This window comes from Aplidium turbinatum, chromosome 2 (genome assembly GCF_918807975.1).
Source record: "Aplidium turbinatum chromosome 2, kaAplTurb1.1, whole genome shotgun sequence".
NCBI lineage: Eukaryota > Metazoa > Chordata > Ascidiacea > Aplousobranchia > Polyclinidae > Aplidium > Aplidium turbinatum.
In genome coordinates this window covers 9302288-9319587 of record NC_137473.1, presented here as the reverse complement: position 1 = coordinate 9319587, position 17300 = coordinate 9302288, and the positions used below count along the sequence as shown (strand labels likewise).

Genomic DNA, 17300 nt, shown 5'->3' with positions numbered 1-17300 from the left:
GTCAAAAAAGGCACAAACCACAGCTGTGGACTTACTGTGCTGTTATAATTAAAATTAACATAATATACGTTTCTAAACGTAAAATCAACGAGAATAAAGACTGATTTGTGGCTGAATGGTAACGTTCAGTTTGATCATATTTACTTGACATCCAGTATTTGAATTCCTCAGCAGTCGAAAGTTGCCTTTTGTCATTTTAACGTTCAGCGACGATGAAACGTTGTAAGAACCCAGACAGCAAAAACCGTCATTTTCACATTGATTTAACATCTGCAGACGTTGAATCAATGTGAAAATGACGAATTTTTCTGTCTGAATAAAGACATTTTTGGCTATTGGGGTTGTGCACTCGCAATGATTCTCGCCAGTCGCATAGGCTACAGTATTCCAAAGGATATTCCCATCCCTCACCAAAGGAAGAATAATAATTAATCAGATAACTCCTATTGAGATGGTTTTCTACAAAGGTAAGGAGGCTACTTTAATTTGTTTATTAAGGTGACTTTCTTAGGCTACAGTACTCAAACAACAAAAAGTAGGTTTAAGGATGAGAAAAACAAACTACAATTTCCAAGTAGCCTCACGCTATCATTGATACAAGAATTCGGCTGCAATGTCACAACTCACAACAGGCTTCAAATTCTTCAAATTTTGGTCACTACAAAAAAGCGGAGTTTGGTTTGATGCACCGTTAAAGCGGAGTTTGGTTTGATGCATCGTTAAAGCGTGGCATTTTGTTGCCGACACTGGGAACTTACTTCAGTGAAAGCAAAGTTGCGACAGTAGCCTTGGTGCTGCACTGAATGCACTCATTTCAATTTATAGTTTAGAGAGAAAGTTTGCTTTTTCATCATAACGCTTAAGCCTGTTGTATTGTTGTGCCTTGCCTGTCATCTTAGTTTAACCATCCAATTAACAATCTGCGTGTTATGATTAAATGCTTGGGTCTAATCTCCACATACTGTCAATCACCCCCCTCTGGATCCACCACTGGCCTCAGCAGTCCTAGGCATTATTTGTTGGGTTAATTATTAATTGTTTATTGGATCTTGGTATTTGGTAACCGTGCCTGCGTCGGTGGTTCAAGGCCTCTGTCCAAGTATAGCTATGCAAAGCTTCTAGGAATAACCCATAAAAGGCTTTGTCAGTCCTAGAATGAATATTCAAAACCAAGTAACCCAACCACGTACTCAACATAAACGTTATATCTGATCTCAAGAGTTTCCCGCTCCTTTTCAAGTCAATATATCCGTTTGTGCCAGATGTGATGCAGCTGCTGATGAACGCACGCACAAGGTTTTGTTCTATTAATGTTAGAAGTTGGAACATTCCTCACTTGAAACCCGCATTGATGGTTCAGTGAAAGAACGTTTAGTCACTTAGTGGCTTTCTGTTCTACTATATAGAATATGAAGCTTCAAAGGCTCAATTATCTGTGATTGCCGCCGAAACTTAGTTCCATCATGCACAAATAATGCCAGTGGAATACAAAATCAAACGAAGTTGTTCGACCGAGAAGCCGCCATGTGGTTCTACTTATTGTGCTATCATTTTTATGCACAATCTATACAAAGTAGCTCTGCTGATTGTGTTCATTACAGTACTTCCTGCATTTTCCTTCCTGGATCAGATTTCCTCATTTATTGAATAATGACTTGATCCAGGGCGTGTTGACAGCCCCCTGAAGGGCATCGCTGATCAGGCAGCCACTCATTTTAGTCTGTTTAATGTTTTCTGACTGCTTAAAAAATGAATATTAGGTACAAAGTTTAAATATTCAATGGATTAAATCATGCAAGGTTGGGAACCCACTTATGTTTAGTTCATTCAGCGTTTATCGGCTTGTAATTTCACATATACCGGTAACAATTACTACGTATTTTTTTCCATTTTTGTAAAATTTTCTCGCTCGCTTCGCTCACCCAACCACATTTTATTCACCTCTGCGATATTGGGCAAACTCTTTCCCAACTTTTTTTTAGATCCGCTACTGCAGGGCTACTCAACTAATGTTAGCAAAGGTCCATTTTGACAAGTTGAACATTTTTGCGGTCCAGTAAATATTTCACATGCAACCACGGAAATTAAACAACCAGTACGAGCACCGAAACACTTTTCAGGTAGTAGCCTATTGTAACACGACTTGGATTTTTGTCTGACACAAACAAAGAATAAAAAAGGAAAAAATGTATTTGTGTTTCTTTGTACTGTAGCTGTGTGGATCGCACATCAGAGAAGACGGCAAAGCGTTGGGGGGTCTGGGGGCGAAGCCCCCAGCTCCTTGGATAATCACAAAAAATTGCTTATCCTTAATGGAAATCTGTTTAAAGAGGCCCTAAAATGTGGCAATGAAGTTATTCTTCCAGAAGCCCGAGGTCCACCTTCAACACCCAAAAGGTCCAGATTTGGACCGCGGTCCGCCAGTTGAGTAGCCCTGCGCTACTGCATTGTCGGCAATTAAAAATCTTAAATAGCTGCTGACATATTGTTAAAATGATGAAATAATTTTTTCCCACATTGAAAAATTTTGTCGCCCTAAACGCTTTCTGGTCTTATTTTAAAGAGCGATTACTAAAATAGGGGCCCACTAGTGGATTTCGGGGGGAGGGGAGAGATGGTGCTCATACGGCCCTGCTTGAAGTACAGCCCCTTCAAAAGCAGCTGTGAGGAAGACAAACGAAGGTGTCGCACCAAATTATTTGAGCAAAATATTTGTGACTCTTCATTGGATTCTCCATGCATTAAGCAACGTTAATTCAACGTAGTCAACTAAATTCTTGCAAATAGGCTACTGTTCACAAAATCACGACTGAATTATCGTTTGTTATCATGACTTCCTGTGCTTTTCAATATAACAGGCTGTCAATCATGCTTTCAATAGCATAAATAGGATCAGTTCATTTTCTGCAGCCTTTTTCGTGTCAAAAGAGGATATAAAATATATTGGCAAAAAATGCAATTTCCTGAAAGATCAGTGACATCTGATTACTGTAATATAGGCTACCTAAAGTGATTGCACGGCATGCAACGTGGTCTTGCCTGTTGCTGCTAGCCGATTGTTGCATTGTTGCAACAAACTGTACGTGCTTAACAGTAGCTTGGTAGTCAACCTAACGTCAGGTTGTCTGTTTTGTTAGTATAGCCTACGTATCTCTTGTTAAATGGAGGTTTAATGCATGTTTTTGCTTTGTAGACACTTACGTTGTATAAGTTAGTTTAAGCTTCTAATAAAGCAAATACGATGTATCGCAGGGGTCACCAACCTTTTTGCTTGCGGGCCACCTTAGCACTAAGGAGAACTGTGGCGGGCCGCACTAATAAAACTTGAGGTTGGTCGACTCTTATGCTAGAAAAGAACTCATCTCGTACCCAGTATCCAGCGTTACATGTTGTTCATATTTATCTTAGAATACCGAAGCAACATAATTAGTCGAACAAACGCTATCGCCAGGCCAAACTCCTTTAACAACACTTTTGACTTCTTTGACAATGCCTAATAAACGAGATAAGAATTGGCAAGAATTGTTGATTAACAACGTTTTGCAGTACTAAGCTAAATATTTTTGTATTACAACCAGAAAAAGTCTTTAAATTTATATATAATGTTTTGCCAATTTATTATAAATTGAGTTGGCACACCGACCTATTTTGCCAACAAAAACATGCATAAAGGGAACACTGCTCATGAAACACAATAACGGTGAAACGCACAAAACATGAAATTTACAAACTTAAAATAAGCAACCCTATGCTCACAGACAATTTCGAAATTCCAAAACAGATGTTTTAATCAACCACTGGGACAATGTGGTTGGACATCGCATTAGCCCCACCTAGAACTATGGGTCTACTGTAATCTGATTGGTCAGTCGGTGGAATCGTATGCAAAGCAAAAATATGCTTCCCGGAAAGTATTTTTTGCCTTCATGCTCTTTAACTCCTCAAGAAAAGTAATTTGGTTATACTTGTACGCTGATACCTTCCGCGAGCCGCATATAACAGCGTGGCGGGCCGCATGCGGCCCGCGAGTTGGTGACCCCTGATTTACAGAATAGTTTCATTTCAATTACAAGCTGTCGTATTGCGTTTCCTTGGCGGCTAAGTTGCGTTCACATTGAGATAATTACCGTTATTATGAGATTACACGATCCCACAAGCATCGACAACATTAATTAAGTTAATGGGATATCAGATTAATACAGTGTTGTTAACCTTTATCCTTTATGGCACCACATTGAAATCATCACCAGTCCTCGCACCTCCTTCTAGAACGATTGAAAAGTAATTGTCAATTACAGGTTGAGAATTTACATCAATTAAATGTCCGGTAAACAAATAGACTACCTAGAGTACTCAGCTTCTCACGTCACGTTATGATTAAGCCAAATAATTCAACATCCATGCCCCCCCCTGAGAACAGGTCTTGCACCTTCGTGAGTGCACCTCTAGATCAGTAGGCTATTATGTTGTTGTGTATTTCGTATCAGTTATGTTACATTTATTTATGTAGATAATTCTCCACCTGCAGGCTTTCAATCCACGTTCAGGCATGTCACAGAGTTCCAATTAAAATTTGCCATTTTCTTAGAATTTGATTAGGCCTATATCTTATTCAGCGTTTTCAATGCACTTTGTACTGCATTGCGTTATCTGGTGGTGATCGCTTTCGGCTCTGATAAGCCTGAGATCGATTTCAAGTCGGGTCACACAACAGACTTTGAAAGTGGAACCGATTGTGAATGGTATTAAAATAATTTTTTTGGCAAGCAAGATAAAATTTGTGAGGGAGGCATTTTTTCTCATGGCTTCACCCCTTAGTTGTAAAGCGACAATAAATGATCCATAACATTATTATTATTATTATGATTATTCACTTCTCGGTTTAAAGTAGAAGAATGGTAGATGCACGATCGACTTAAGTTTTATGGCATGATGTAGGCTACGATACAAGATATTGTGACCGTGCTATATTTTAAACTGATTATCCTGTTTTAGTGTCATGCACGTTATAATTTCCTCGTTTCGTCGCTTCTACCTTCTTCGAGACCTCTGCCATGTTTATCATATATTGTTAATCGTTGTGGTGGTCAGAGATAAAAACAAACTGAACATACTTTTTTTTATTTTTTAAGCCTAATTAGACTATGCCGCTATACGACACTAAGGTTGCTTGCGTTTCATATTGTTCCACGTGAAGTCGATAATTACTAATAAGAAGTCATGATGTATCCTATACCCTATTGAGAAGTCAGGGCTTTCCCGGCTTTTAAACCTTTGGGCATTTGACTGAAGATTCCGATGTTTGGCAATCTTACTACAGGTTACTACTTGCCTATTTCTTTTATTTATGTTTGTAATGTTTGGCATTGTAGCTACGTGAGGTCCCTTATATTGAAAGTCCGGGTGCTGATGAAAATCGACAACTTTTTAGGTTATTAAACTTCACTCTGTCAATCTTGATAGGCTAACCGGACCTGTGTCAGTTGTTCAAACTATCTACACATTCTACAGGGCCGTTGAGGAGCTAAACCAAACGCATCAAGAACTGTGTCCATCAACACTCTTGATAACGTACCACAGCCGACCAACAAAGCAATTGTCTATAAAGTTTTTTTATTATTTTCTTTTTCAGGCCTATAGATACCAATTTTTTAAGTTTTATATTTTCTTTAATTTTTAAAGGCGTTGCGACCGTGCCAGAATCCTTATGTTTGGTAAATCATTTTCTCTCTTGAGCACGCTTTGACGTACGCGTTTGGACGTTTTCACCTTTTTCTGAATCCCTGCTGAGCTATATGTTATGACAAATTGACAAGGTCATATTTTTTTGCTTTGATGGTTGGAACTAAACAACATGATGATAATGATGACAATTTGGGCCCGTTAGGCCATCAATGAAATCCTCTGGCCACAAGTCAAGACAATTCTCAGTACAAGGAAGTAGCCTATACTATATCTAAATTAATACGCGGAGTGTTTTTTTTTTTTTCAATTTTCGAGCTCCTTGTAAAGATTACGGGCCTCGGAAATCATCTCGGGCCGAATCTAAAAGTACCCTCTGCCTTTAGACCCCCCTTGTCAACGCTATTAGGCTTACCTCTACAAGTAGGCCATGCAAAACTGCCAGGAATAACCTTTTAGAATCAAGGACAATTTATTTTGTTTCAATAGCGCCACATTTAAAAAAACAAGCTAAGTAAATAAAGAGTAAAAACAGTGCGTTGTAAGTTAATTACAGCTGTTTGTTAGATTTTGGCGCAATCAGGATGGTAGCGAGAGAACATAAGCTGTCATCTATTCAGCCACCACCCCATAACAGTGGCGTAGCCAGAAAAAAAATTGGGGGGGGGGACAAATATTTGATGAATTGAAGAGAACGACAAAGTGTTTAATTTAAGACATCTGCAGTGGCGTTTCCTGGTGGGTTAAGCAAGGGAAGCAATAAAGCTGATGGGGGGTTAGAGCGTGCCGAAGGCACGCGTATTCTAGGGGGGTCCGGGGGCATGCTCCCCCGGAAAATTTTTGCAAAATTACACTCAAATAATGGATTATAGCGCTTTCTGGAAACACTTTCAGGGTAATATTTGTATGAAATTTATAGACAGATAAACAGCTATTCACTTATTAAAGGTAGCTGTTACACACGAACGGGCAAAAATTGCGGCTAAAATTAGAGAACACAAAAAAACTTAGCTGCACAAAAACTGCAAAAAATCCAACAGAGTAAGCGATTCTGAAATTGCTTCCACAGATTAGTTAAAAGAAGCGTAAATCGCGTAAAGTTTGCGCGATTTACGATTTTCAAAATTTATTGGTGTCTTTCTGTGTGTCTAAAACAAGTCCTGGGGGTGTTAATAGCTAGATGTCTTGATAAACAATATAAATTTATACAAATTATATTATATTTTCAACAAAGGGTTTAACTTCGGAATCCAAACATTGAAAATTGGGGGGGGGGGGCATGGCTCCTTTCGCCCCCCCCCCTGGCTACGCCTATGCCCCATAACAATAAATCTAACTACACATTCATACACACTGGTGTGCAAAAGCAGGCACACTGCTATGGATGAAAAGGTTTAGTTAGCTACTGACATTAAGAAACAACTGCACTTGGTTCCAATCTCCATCCTCAGACTGAGAAAGCCGAGGATAAAGATCAATGTGACAGTGTAAATTGAGAAAGAAATTAAATAGAATAAAATTAAGAAATAACTAATTTAGAAGCAATCAATTCGACAGATGTTTTCAGGTACAACTTTTTATTTTCTTACAGCTGTTTCTAGCCTCCTGCATGCCATGCAATTAAAGTTAAAAATTATGTTAGATTATGTTTATTTTTCCTTTTTAAACAGTCGTGGCCTAATGTTAGACCGTTACTTGAGAAGGTAGGCCTACCCCTTATCAAGTTGGCTACCATTTTTCAAGAATAACAAGTAATTATTTAACTTATTATAGTTTGTTTTTATACGTTTAAAACGTCGGACTATGATTTGAAATTACTTGTCTGTTAAATTAACTCATTCAAAGTGTGCTGCTGATAAAACAATTCTTATTGTTGCGTCACATAGTCCAGAAAAAAAGAGAAAAATTGGCTATATCGGAAAAGATATTTTATAAATAATTTTTTTTGTGGTAAGAAACATAGGGATTCAATGCGTTCCTTCGGATTCTCACGAATCCAGTAGGAAGGCTTCTTAAGCCGAATGTTGCGATTGGTGAATCTATTTGTAAACAAGCAACATCAAAAATTGTATCTGATTTGAAGCTGCAAGTAGAAATCAATGTTGTTACTGAAGAAGGATTTGCCCCTCAACGATATCCAGCCTTTTTCTTATTCCTTTGTTTCTTCCGCTATTTTGCGTTCCATCGCTGCGTCTTACGCAGTTCGATGTCGTCGATTTTGAATGATGAGATATTCTACGAGGAGAATCATACAAGTTGTGGAAGTACGCCGTAAACCGGTAAATATTAAAAAAATTTTTTTTGGAATTCTATTGAATAATAGACAAACAAAACAAAGTAACTTTAGCGGGTTTAACATAATGTATTACACACAAAACAAATAACATAATAACTCTTAAGAATAATTGGGGGGGGGGCAATTGGTCTCCCCTGGTTGCACCTTAGCGCTTTACAAAGCAGACAGACAGGGTCAATGCTGCGATATAAAGGCACAGCCGAATATAGCCTATTATTACCCTGAATCCTAAGCAGGAATAAGATTCAGTAGTACTTTAGAAAAGGCTTTTGTAAGACCTGACAGCAGTCTCTGCCCGACAGTGCATTGGACCGATGGCTACCGATTCAAAAACGGACCCACTAACCACTAAGCCGGTACAAGATTATAATGCGACCTATGACCATGTTAGGCCTCTATGGCCATATCAAGCACGGTATTTTTTCTGTAAACAAACTAAATCACTCTGTGTGTTTCAGAGAAAAGGCTCGGTAGATTATTGCGATGTGCACCCCAGCGACTCCCTGAACAGCTTTTGTTACAAAGTTGATGAAGACTCCTTCACGGGAACAACAAGGATGCTTGTGAGCACACACTACGTCGAGTTTCTTCTATGGTGTATATTCACTTTCAGCATTGTTGCTTTGTTTTTCTTAATATCCTTGTAGCTCGAATACAACAGCAACCATTTCTTGTACCCAGTGATGTTGAAAAGGGGGAATTCATCGTACTTGGAAAGCTCAGTTTGTTTTTATTTCTAACCATCACAACGCGGTGAGAAGGTGGGATGTCGTCACTCAAAGATACGAGACATGCAAATATTTTATCTAAGATGTTAAATTTCTTGCCAATCAGTGCATTTTTAAAAATATAAAATGCAGTTTTAAATAATTTTTTAAAGCAAGAAGCTGAAAAGAAATGTAATCTTAATGAATTGACAAAATATCGAAAAATTTTCTCCCGGAATTTTTTTTGCAATTTTGCCCAAATTATCGACAAATCAAATGTTTTCGGGTCCGACCGCCCCACTCCTGCACCTCCAGCTCTTAGACCATTGCCCACCCTTCCCGCAAGATAGTTTTTCGGTTACTTTTCAGTCCAGGCTACTGATGACATCATGAAAGTGATTATTTTTGTATTCCACACGCTATGCAAGCAAAGCACACTTTGTGAAATTACTATTGTTTGACGAAAGCTTCAAATAAAGTACTAAAACACAGATCGTCAGGTTGCACTTGCCAGTTAACCTACATCGACGGTTCACCAGGTGATATATAACAGTGGCCAGTGGCGTAGCCAAGGGGGGGGTTTTGGGGGTTACAACCCCCCCCATTGACACGCGTGTGACGTCACGATATTGAGAATGATGCTTTCAGTCTAAAAAAAATTGCCTAATTTTATATAAAACTGCATGAAAAGAGCGAGTTTTGCCAAAACCAAACATTCAAACATCTCAGCCAGGAATTAGCAACAAGAAAACATAGAGACTTAGCTTTATTTTCGAAAAATGCCGAAGAAAACATGATCTTATCCTTTTGCTATGCCACCGGACAGCACCATTTTACAGGAATATTCATACCCACATTTTTGTTGAAAATGCTCTCAGAATGCACCAAATTCAAAGTAATTTTTCAAAATTTTCTGGGGGAGGCCCCCCCAGACCCCCCGCCGCTGGGTCGTCAAAACCCCCTCTTTTAAAATTCCTGGCTACGCTACTGACAGTGGCATACAGCTGTTTCGATATTCTGGGCTTCGTTACATCAAGTTCAACCACACGGGGAGATCTAACGTCAAATTAAAGTTGATTTTGTGATTTTCAAACAGCGCATATTCCCAGACAGCGCAATCCGTCATTTTTACATTGATTTAACGCCTGCAGACATTAAATCAATGTAAAAATAACGGATTTTGTTATCTGGGTTGGCACCAATAAATTTAGATGATATCGAAATTTAAAAAGTTGTTGCTGTTTCCAAACATGATTCTGATGCTCACTTTTGATTTTACATGACCTCTGGCAATACTCAACGACAACGTTAAAACAACGTATACAGTAACTATTGAAAAAGCTGTTGCGGAAATTCGCTCAAGGAATACTGAGTGTTTGAAACAAGACTTGAGCTAATATAGAATCAGGTAAAAATACATTGCACAGCAACATTCTAGACACACTGTGACGTGTTGAAGAACAAATAAAAGACAGAACTGCAGTGCGTTGGTGGTATGGGATAAAAAGCAGACAAAGTTACTGAATGTTTAAACGTTTTCATGAAATTACCTACACCAAACGTAGTTATTGTGTCATAAATTTGCTTGTGGACATTCGTAAGAAACCGAATGAAGGCTTCAAATTTTCAGTGAAAAATGCAGATGATGATAGTTATGGATTAGTTTTAAAGTATCCTTTTTTTACACTCACTCACTTAACTCTTCAACGAGTTATTGTTGCAGAATATCTACAGTACTTTTAATATTAGTATCTATCCTTCAAACATAAACACAAGCGACTTAACAATCTATTCTAGAACGTGAAAACGAGTAGACAATGGACATGCTTCTTCAAAATAAAACAATCAATGCAAAACATGTGGTTGCAGTGCTATCTGAGTAAGTAACACCAAGTACATATGACAGAGAAGCGACACGTAAAAGTCTTATGGCCTACTGATATAATAAAGAATATGGTAAATTTCACTTCAACGTATAAGCTATACAACAACATGACACAAGGAATAATAATAACCAAATAGGTTGAAAAAGTTGCAAAGTGAGAAATACAGCATTAAAGCCGTCCAACTGAATTTGTAGAGAAAACTAGAACACTCCAAAACAAGTGATCAAAAGACAATGCAACATTGTTTCATCACAAGCAATAAAATGGAGAAAAACGGAAAGGGCAATGATGAGAGCAATGTGTGGGGTAAAAACCAGGAAGGAGAAAAACAATGAAGAACTTATGGATATGCTAGAGATGGGGGGGGACTATTGAACAACTTGCAAGGGCAAATAGAGTAAGATGGTATGGACATGTACTAAGGAGGAATGAAGGAAGTTTTCTTCAAATGACATTGACTTTGAAGGTAGATGGAAAGAAGAAACAGGGACGTGCAAAAAAAAAGACAAATCATGAAAAACAAAGGTAAAGAAAGAGACAGACAAGGTCGGACTGAAAGAAGCAAAAGCCATGGACGAAATGGGAAGAAGAATAGGAAGATAATCGCTGCAAGGAAAGAATCGGCTACCCCAACTAATGAGGACAAAACCGAATTCGTATGATGACGAGGCTGTGAGAAGAGAGGTCTTGTAAATTTGGAGTCAAACTTACGATTATTGGGTGGCATTGCTAAACAAATATCACACAACTTACGTTTTGTAACTTACGACTGATTATAAAAAAATGTGATGTTGTTCAATTTCTTTTTTTAACTTGTAGTTCCAGTCGCTTCGCTTTGAATAGACTCAAAGCTCTACAGTGGCGCAAACGGCTCGTGCGAAAAGTAATAGATCGATAAACGGCTTGAAAAACATATCAAACGAATGTCTTTAACAGCCGCGCACATAAAACATTTGACTTCTTTGTAGGCTGAATGACAAAACGTCTTTTGCTTTTCACTGAATACACGAGATAAACTTATTTTCGAGATAGATTAACTTATTATTTATTAAGTGAAGATACTTTTACAAAATACTGATGACAAATGAGAAAAAAACATGATCTTGTGGAGTTATTGAACAAATCTAATCCCCTTCTTCAGAAGTATCTAGCTGGTCAATCATGTCACTCATGCTCGCAGTGATTGGAGCAAAGGGAGTGCTTTTCCATTTTCTAGGAGTAAGAACTTTCCTATTTTGAGAGTCTTTTAGGATGATAACAAAACCTTCAATTTTTACAAGCGGCAAAGTTATGCAGCCTTTCCATTCCGCCTCTATACCCCAATCATTTCCGCACTCTTTGCACAAGACCTTGCTCTTTTTACTCCAGTCTGATCCCATCGGCTTTTTGCGTGGATGATCAACGGTGCAATATTTTTGTTTAAATGTATCAGTTGGATTTGTGTGTTGACAGTTTTCAACAATTCTGAAAAATACTTAGTTCAAAATAGGTTCCTTGCTTGCACTGCATGCCTATTCACTGATACCCACTTTAAATAGGGTATTGAGTTTAGAAAATTTCATTATGAGTAATTTTTCTTCAGAATCAGTGTCCTAAACAATAGCATAAACACAACTGCAAAGGGGCATTTTGCCCATGGTTGCGTTTTTTGTTTTTATTTTTAACTTAACATAACACTTAACACAAACTTATCAGAGTAAACGTATAAACAAACTATTTAAATTAGAAATAGCCCACTCTTCATTTATGTGAGAAAAACATCTCAATCTTTACTGCACCTGATGGCATCACCAACTAGAAGCTGGGGAAAAAATATCTTAAATTTTACAAAATTTCTTGTTGCCAAAAGTACCTTATGTCAAATGAAGAGCACACATCAACTTTGCACTTCCTGCACTTCAATTCGTACTCCTTGTCACTCGTACGTAGAGGATTGCTGAGATTCTTCAACAAGGCAAGCTGATCTTGCAAGAGAGATTCATGCTGGCATGCAGCTAGCTGTTGAGACAAAATTAACAGCAGATCTCTAAATATTGGTTGAAAAAATAAGTCTTATTTAGGCTTTAATGTTAAGTCTTATTTAGGCTTAGCAGTTTAATGAAAGTAGAGCAGCAGTCTTTAAAGAAATTCTTGAGCGGCAGTCTTGAAATGAAAGCAGTCTTTAAAGTCCAACAAAACTGAAATTCACAATTTACTGTTGTTATTAAAATTGTTTAATACCTCTTTTGCGTAAGCCAAACTTTCGCTTTCTATAATGTTTTGTATGCGCTTGGTAGCCTTTTCCATAATCAGAGTCCTTTGCATATTCAATTGCTCCCTGTGAGCAACCTTGGCGGAAGAGAGCTGATGCATTTCCCCACCACTCTTACGAACGCGGCCTTATTGAGAAGAGTGAGAGTTGTTTAAAAAGTGATTTAAAAAAATCGCATAAAGTTGATGCAAATTTTGAAAAATGTTGTAAAACGTAAATTTGCAGTTTAGTTAAAGGAAATATGCTGCATTTTTGAACATATAGGTGAGTTTTAACAAAACAATTCAACACAAAACTTCTAATCAAAGCCCAAAGTGCACGATTGGCTCATCATCAACCACAACACTAACCCAACTAATAAATCAGTTCTTTTTGCAGTAATATATGCGTCTGCAGACGTTAAATCAACATAACAAAGGACTGATTTGTTGACCGTGTACAGATACAACCACCATGGCTGAAACATTGTCTAAAACGGAGCTGGCATCACCTTTGGTCTGTACGGTAGCTATTTCACTCCGGAGATAATCATAGTTGATCACAATGCTGCAATCCACGACATCCATCCCTTCTCCAGCCGAGTCAGGAGTACAGATCAACATCTTGATATCTCCATCCCTGAAGACTTTCATGACGTCGGTTTGTTGAGCATGAGTTAAGCCTGAAAGAGAATAGGTTGTCGAACAACAATTGTGCCTTTTGAGGAGCCAGCACTGGAAGTTAAAAATCTAAAAAAATCGGTTATGCTACATTTTATATATCCTCAGACTAAGAATTACTTTTGAAAGCTTCCCAGGCAGCAAATCAGTGCTTTTTTACATTGATTCAACGTCTGCAGACGTTGAATCAATGTAAAAAACGACTGATTTGCTGTCTGGGTTAGCTTTCTTCCAGCTTCACATTCTTAAATGGGATCTAAAAAAACTGCAGACTAATTTCTGTTGAAAATAATGGACTGATAAAGCGTTCGCACACTCATTAACATTAAGTAAATAAATTTCGTTGAAAAAACTCACAATTTTACTACGATTGTTTATCATAAAAACTACAGACAAGGATCAGCATTACAACACAAACAAAATACTAACCGGTGGTGGTGGAATTGGAATTGCCTGTACCAGTGAACACTTCTGCATTCAAAAATTTAAGACTTTCTGTCTCATGCATCCAATCCTATACAGTTAGTAGCAGTAACATTTTAATCTTTAATAAATTCAGTATTTTATTATTAAAAATGCATGGAGAATCAGCAGAGCCCTATTTATGGCATATGCATTTCGCTCTACAACTGTAGAGCATCATTAGTGCCTTATTCAAATAGATTTTATTTGAAAATTGAGAATCGCTGGCCTGCTGCTTCTTAGTCAGGAGATCCTTTATCCTTAAAAAAACTCACTAAATACTTTAATAAATTATGTTAAAAGATAGGATTGTTCTGCGAATCCCAGCATTCCATGAATGTAAATTAAAATATAAAATTTGCTTGTGGTCAGTGAGAGTGTATTGTAGTCAGGAATTCACTATTATTTGATAAACTTTTCCGTTTTTAGCCATGCTCTGATGAAGGCATTGCACCATGTGTCAGAAAAGAGTTTACATCGTTTCAGCGCTAATGTTATTACTTCTTTTGCATCATTCAAAAACTGATGTTGAAAAACGTGCCAATGTACAAGAGACAACTTCAAAGAAATTAGTTTAAAATAATTCTCTTTAGGGACCCAGTGGGTAAAGTTTCTGTTTCAGGGTCCACAGATGTGGGTTTTATACCCGGTCCGGTCATACAAAAGGCGTCACTAAAATAGCATTGAATCGTGTTCCATGGAAAACGTTTAGCATTGAGGAGAGCGTTTGACGAAGACATTTAGCATTGAGGAGATGTAGTAGTAGTCCAGTTTTAATCCGGTGATGTCCCCGTTACCGAGGGTGGCCGGATTCACCTCCAAGTGCCCCAATCGTCTTCACACCCTGCCTCCACATCGATCTGTCTAGCGCGTCCTCTCTTGTCAAGCCCACCTTGCTGCTTTCCTCCTCAAATTGCTTTTTCCACGTTTTCTTTGGTCTTCCTTGTTTTCTACGACCCTCCACTCGCAACTCCAGCGCTCTTCTCAAAACATCATCTTCATCCCTTCTCAAAACATGCCCATACCACCTCACTCTCTCACCAAGAATAAATAATAAATATATGAATAATGTTCTCTGATATTCTTCTACTGTATATTGCTGCAATGCATCTTATTACAGAACATGTCTGAATATTGTAAAGGTGGTTGGTTGACTCGAAGACCATAGTTCTTGGTCTTTTCGAGGCTTCCGGTCGTTCAACTTCACACTGTTCCGACAAGGATAATAATCACGTGATTGTGGGAATTATTCCATACTGCAAACTGTACTGTGCTATCCATTCAACTTATTTTGTGTTTGCTTTCTGTGCAACGAACGAAATCAAACTAACTACTACTCACAACTCATGCTGATTGCCTTATGCTGTTAATAGTCAAGACTGTTGCGACGATACTTTGAGCCAGGTACCCATGAGGCATTCCGGCCCCAAAATAAAGACACTTCTAAAGAAAATGCAGCATACTGTTAATAGCAAATGATAAAAAGCACATTCGATACCGATAAGCACGTTTCAAAAAAATTTCTTACCTTTAGAGAGGAAGTATAGGTTCTCTTTTGGACCATGAGCATTCCTTTCGAATTCGAATCTTTGGCAAATCTAATCAAAATCAACCTTTCTATTTCTTTCAAATATTCATTCGAGCATCTTTTGTCGTCCTTCAGACTAAGAAGGCCTGGAGTTGCATCTGAAAGATGTTCAGAAAAATTACGAAACTATCTCCAGGAAATAAAGTAGGGTTGCTATAGCCCAGGGCCCCAGGGGTGGGCAAACTTTTTTATCTCGAGGGCCGCATTAAGAGTCTGAATTTGTTCGGGGGCCACACTATAGTATAATTAAGATTATAAGCCCATAGGCGTCGAAATAGGGTGGGCCGGGTGGGCGACGCCCACCCTGTTTTCATGACACTTATGAAGTGTTCGTTACAATTATTTCTGTTTTTCTTAAACGCTGAATTATCCAACCAACTGCAGCGTAACTTCTTGTTTTACGCTATGTCTCTCGCTATTAGCGCTATGTTCTGTCGGATACTTATCCGACAGAACAAAGCAATTCCGCAACAACGCTGCGTGGAAAAAAAGGGTACTCACTGCATTGTTGTTGTTACGGCAACTGCCACAGCTCTCCCGTGATTTGTCACAACCTAATATCCGCCATTTTCAAGTTTTCGAGATAAACCACTTTTTGTGTTTATAGCTGTAAAATCACCAAGGTAAAGCACTCGAAGTTGACATTTGGAAGGCTGGAGGGGACAACCAAACAAAATTTTTAAGAATGAAATTTGAGCCAGGTTTTTGTTTGTTTATTAAAATATGGCGTATATTTAGTTTTGCCAGATAACTAGTTATAAAAAAAGTATTAGGTTTGTATGATAAAACCTAATATATACTCTCGATGTTGATTTTAACCGCCTTATTGGCTTATTTAATGTTATGTTTTTGTATGATAAAGCCTCATATAAGCTCAATGTTGACTTTGTCCACACTATGTTGGCTTTGTAAGCCTAAATCAAACCTAAAGTACCGGTAAGCCTCTGGATTTCTCCCAGAACTGTGTATCATTTCATCACTGTAATCTTTAGATGACTTTGCTAATATCACAGAAGCCTGCTAGGTTAAAGGCTATCGCTGACTCAAAATTAGTTGCTGGTAACCTACTTAATAACCATGCCTTCATTTAAGGCAGAGGTGACGAACCTGCGGCCCCTCAAAGAGTTTTGTGAGGCCCGCAAAACGATTTGACAATCGCTCATGCATTAAAGACAAAATACATCTCAAAGCTGTTTATGCAATCACTGGTACACCTTTCCTTTGCTATTTTCTTGCCCTAAACACTAACTTCCAAGGTTTAAAGTTAGAAAATAGAAAAGCTATAAGGCAAAGTTGTTAACACTATTCACCAACTTCACCTTGTATTTTTGGTCGATTCCAATGTATGACGTCATAGAATTTTGACAAGCGCTAAGTTGTGTGGCCCGATAACTCATGTGTAATTGACAAAGTGGCCCGCAACCGCAAAAAGGTTCGTCACCCCTGATTTAAGGCTACCGTACTACATTGGCTCATTGGCTACACAGCATGTGGGACGGTTGATTAAAAATGACCAAACACACTGAGTAGCGTACTCCCGGGCCTCTGCTTTAAAATCTTAATAATCATATGCAAGCTAAGTTATTTAGGGTACCGTAAAGTCAACTAAGCCATCAGTAGCCTACACCAGTAGGCTACGAAACATCAAACTGATCGACGAGACGTAAATGATACGGCATTTAATGAAAAGAAAAGCTAGTGTGTTCGGATGGACATTTTTAGGCTAGCCTACATAATTAAGCTTACTTAGTGCTTGACAACATTTTCGC

General features: G+C 38.2%; 1 protein-coding gene and 1 long non-coding RNA gene across 2 annotated transcripts in view; one reads left to right on the top strand and one right to left on the bottom strand.

Annotated features, from left to right (window-relative positions):
* Positions 1-7626: 7626 nt before the first annotated feature.
* On the top strand, positions 7627-8654 carry LOC145764928 (uncharacterized). Its single transcript, XR_014288533.1, has 2 exons — positions 7627-7961; positions 8437-8654. It is a non-coding gene; the product is annotated as an uncharacterized LOC145764928 (long non-coding RNA).
* A 323-nt stretch (positions 8655-8977) lies between these two features.
* Positions 8978-17300, bottom strand: part of LOC145764927 (antiviral innate immune response receptor RIG-I-like) — a 32023-nt gene continuing 23700 nt past the window's right edge. Inside the window, exons 16-21 of the mRNA XM_082576631.1 lie at positions 15472-15629; positions 13911-13995; positions 13313-13483; positions 12792-12949; positions 12424-12569; positions 8978-12035 (exon numbers count right to left, since the gene is read on the bottom strand). Coding sequence (XP_082432757.1) covers positions 11696-12035; positions 12424-12569; positions 12792-12949; positions 13313-13483; positions 13911-13995; positions 15472-15629 — 1058 coding nt within the window. The 3' untranslated portion in view covers positions 8978-11695. The remainder of the gene's footprint in view (positions 12036-12423; positions 12570-12791; positions 12950-13312; positions 13484-13910; positions 13996-15471; positions 15630-17300) is intronic.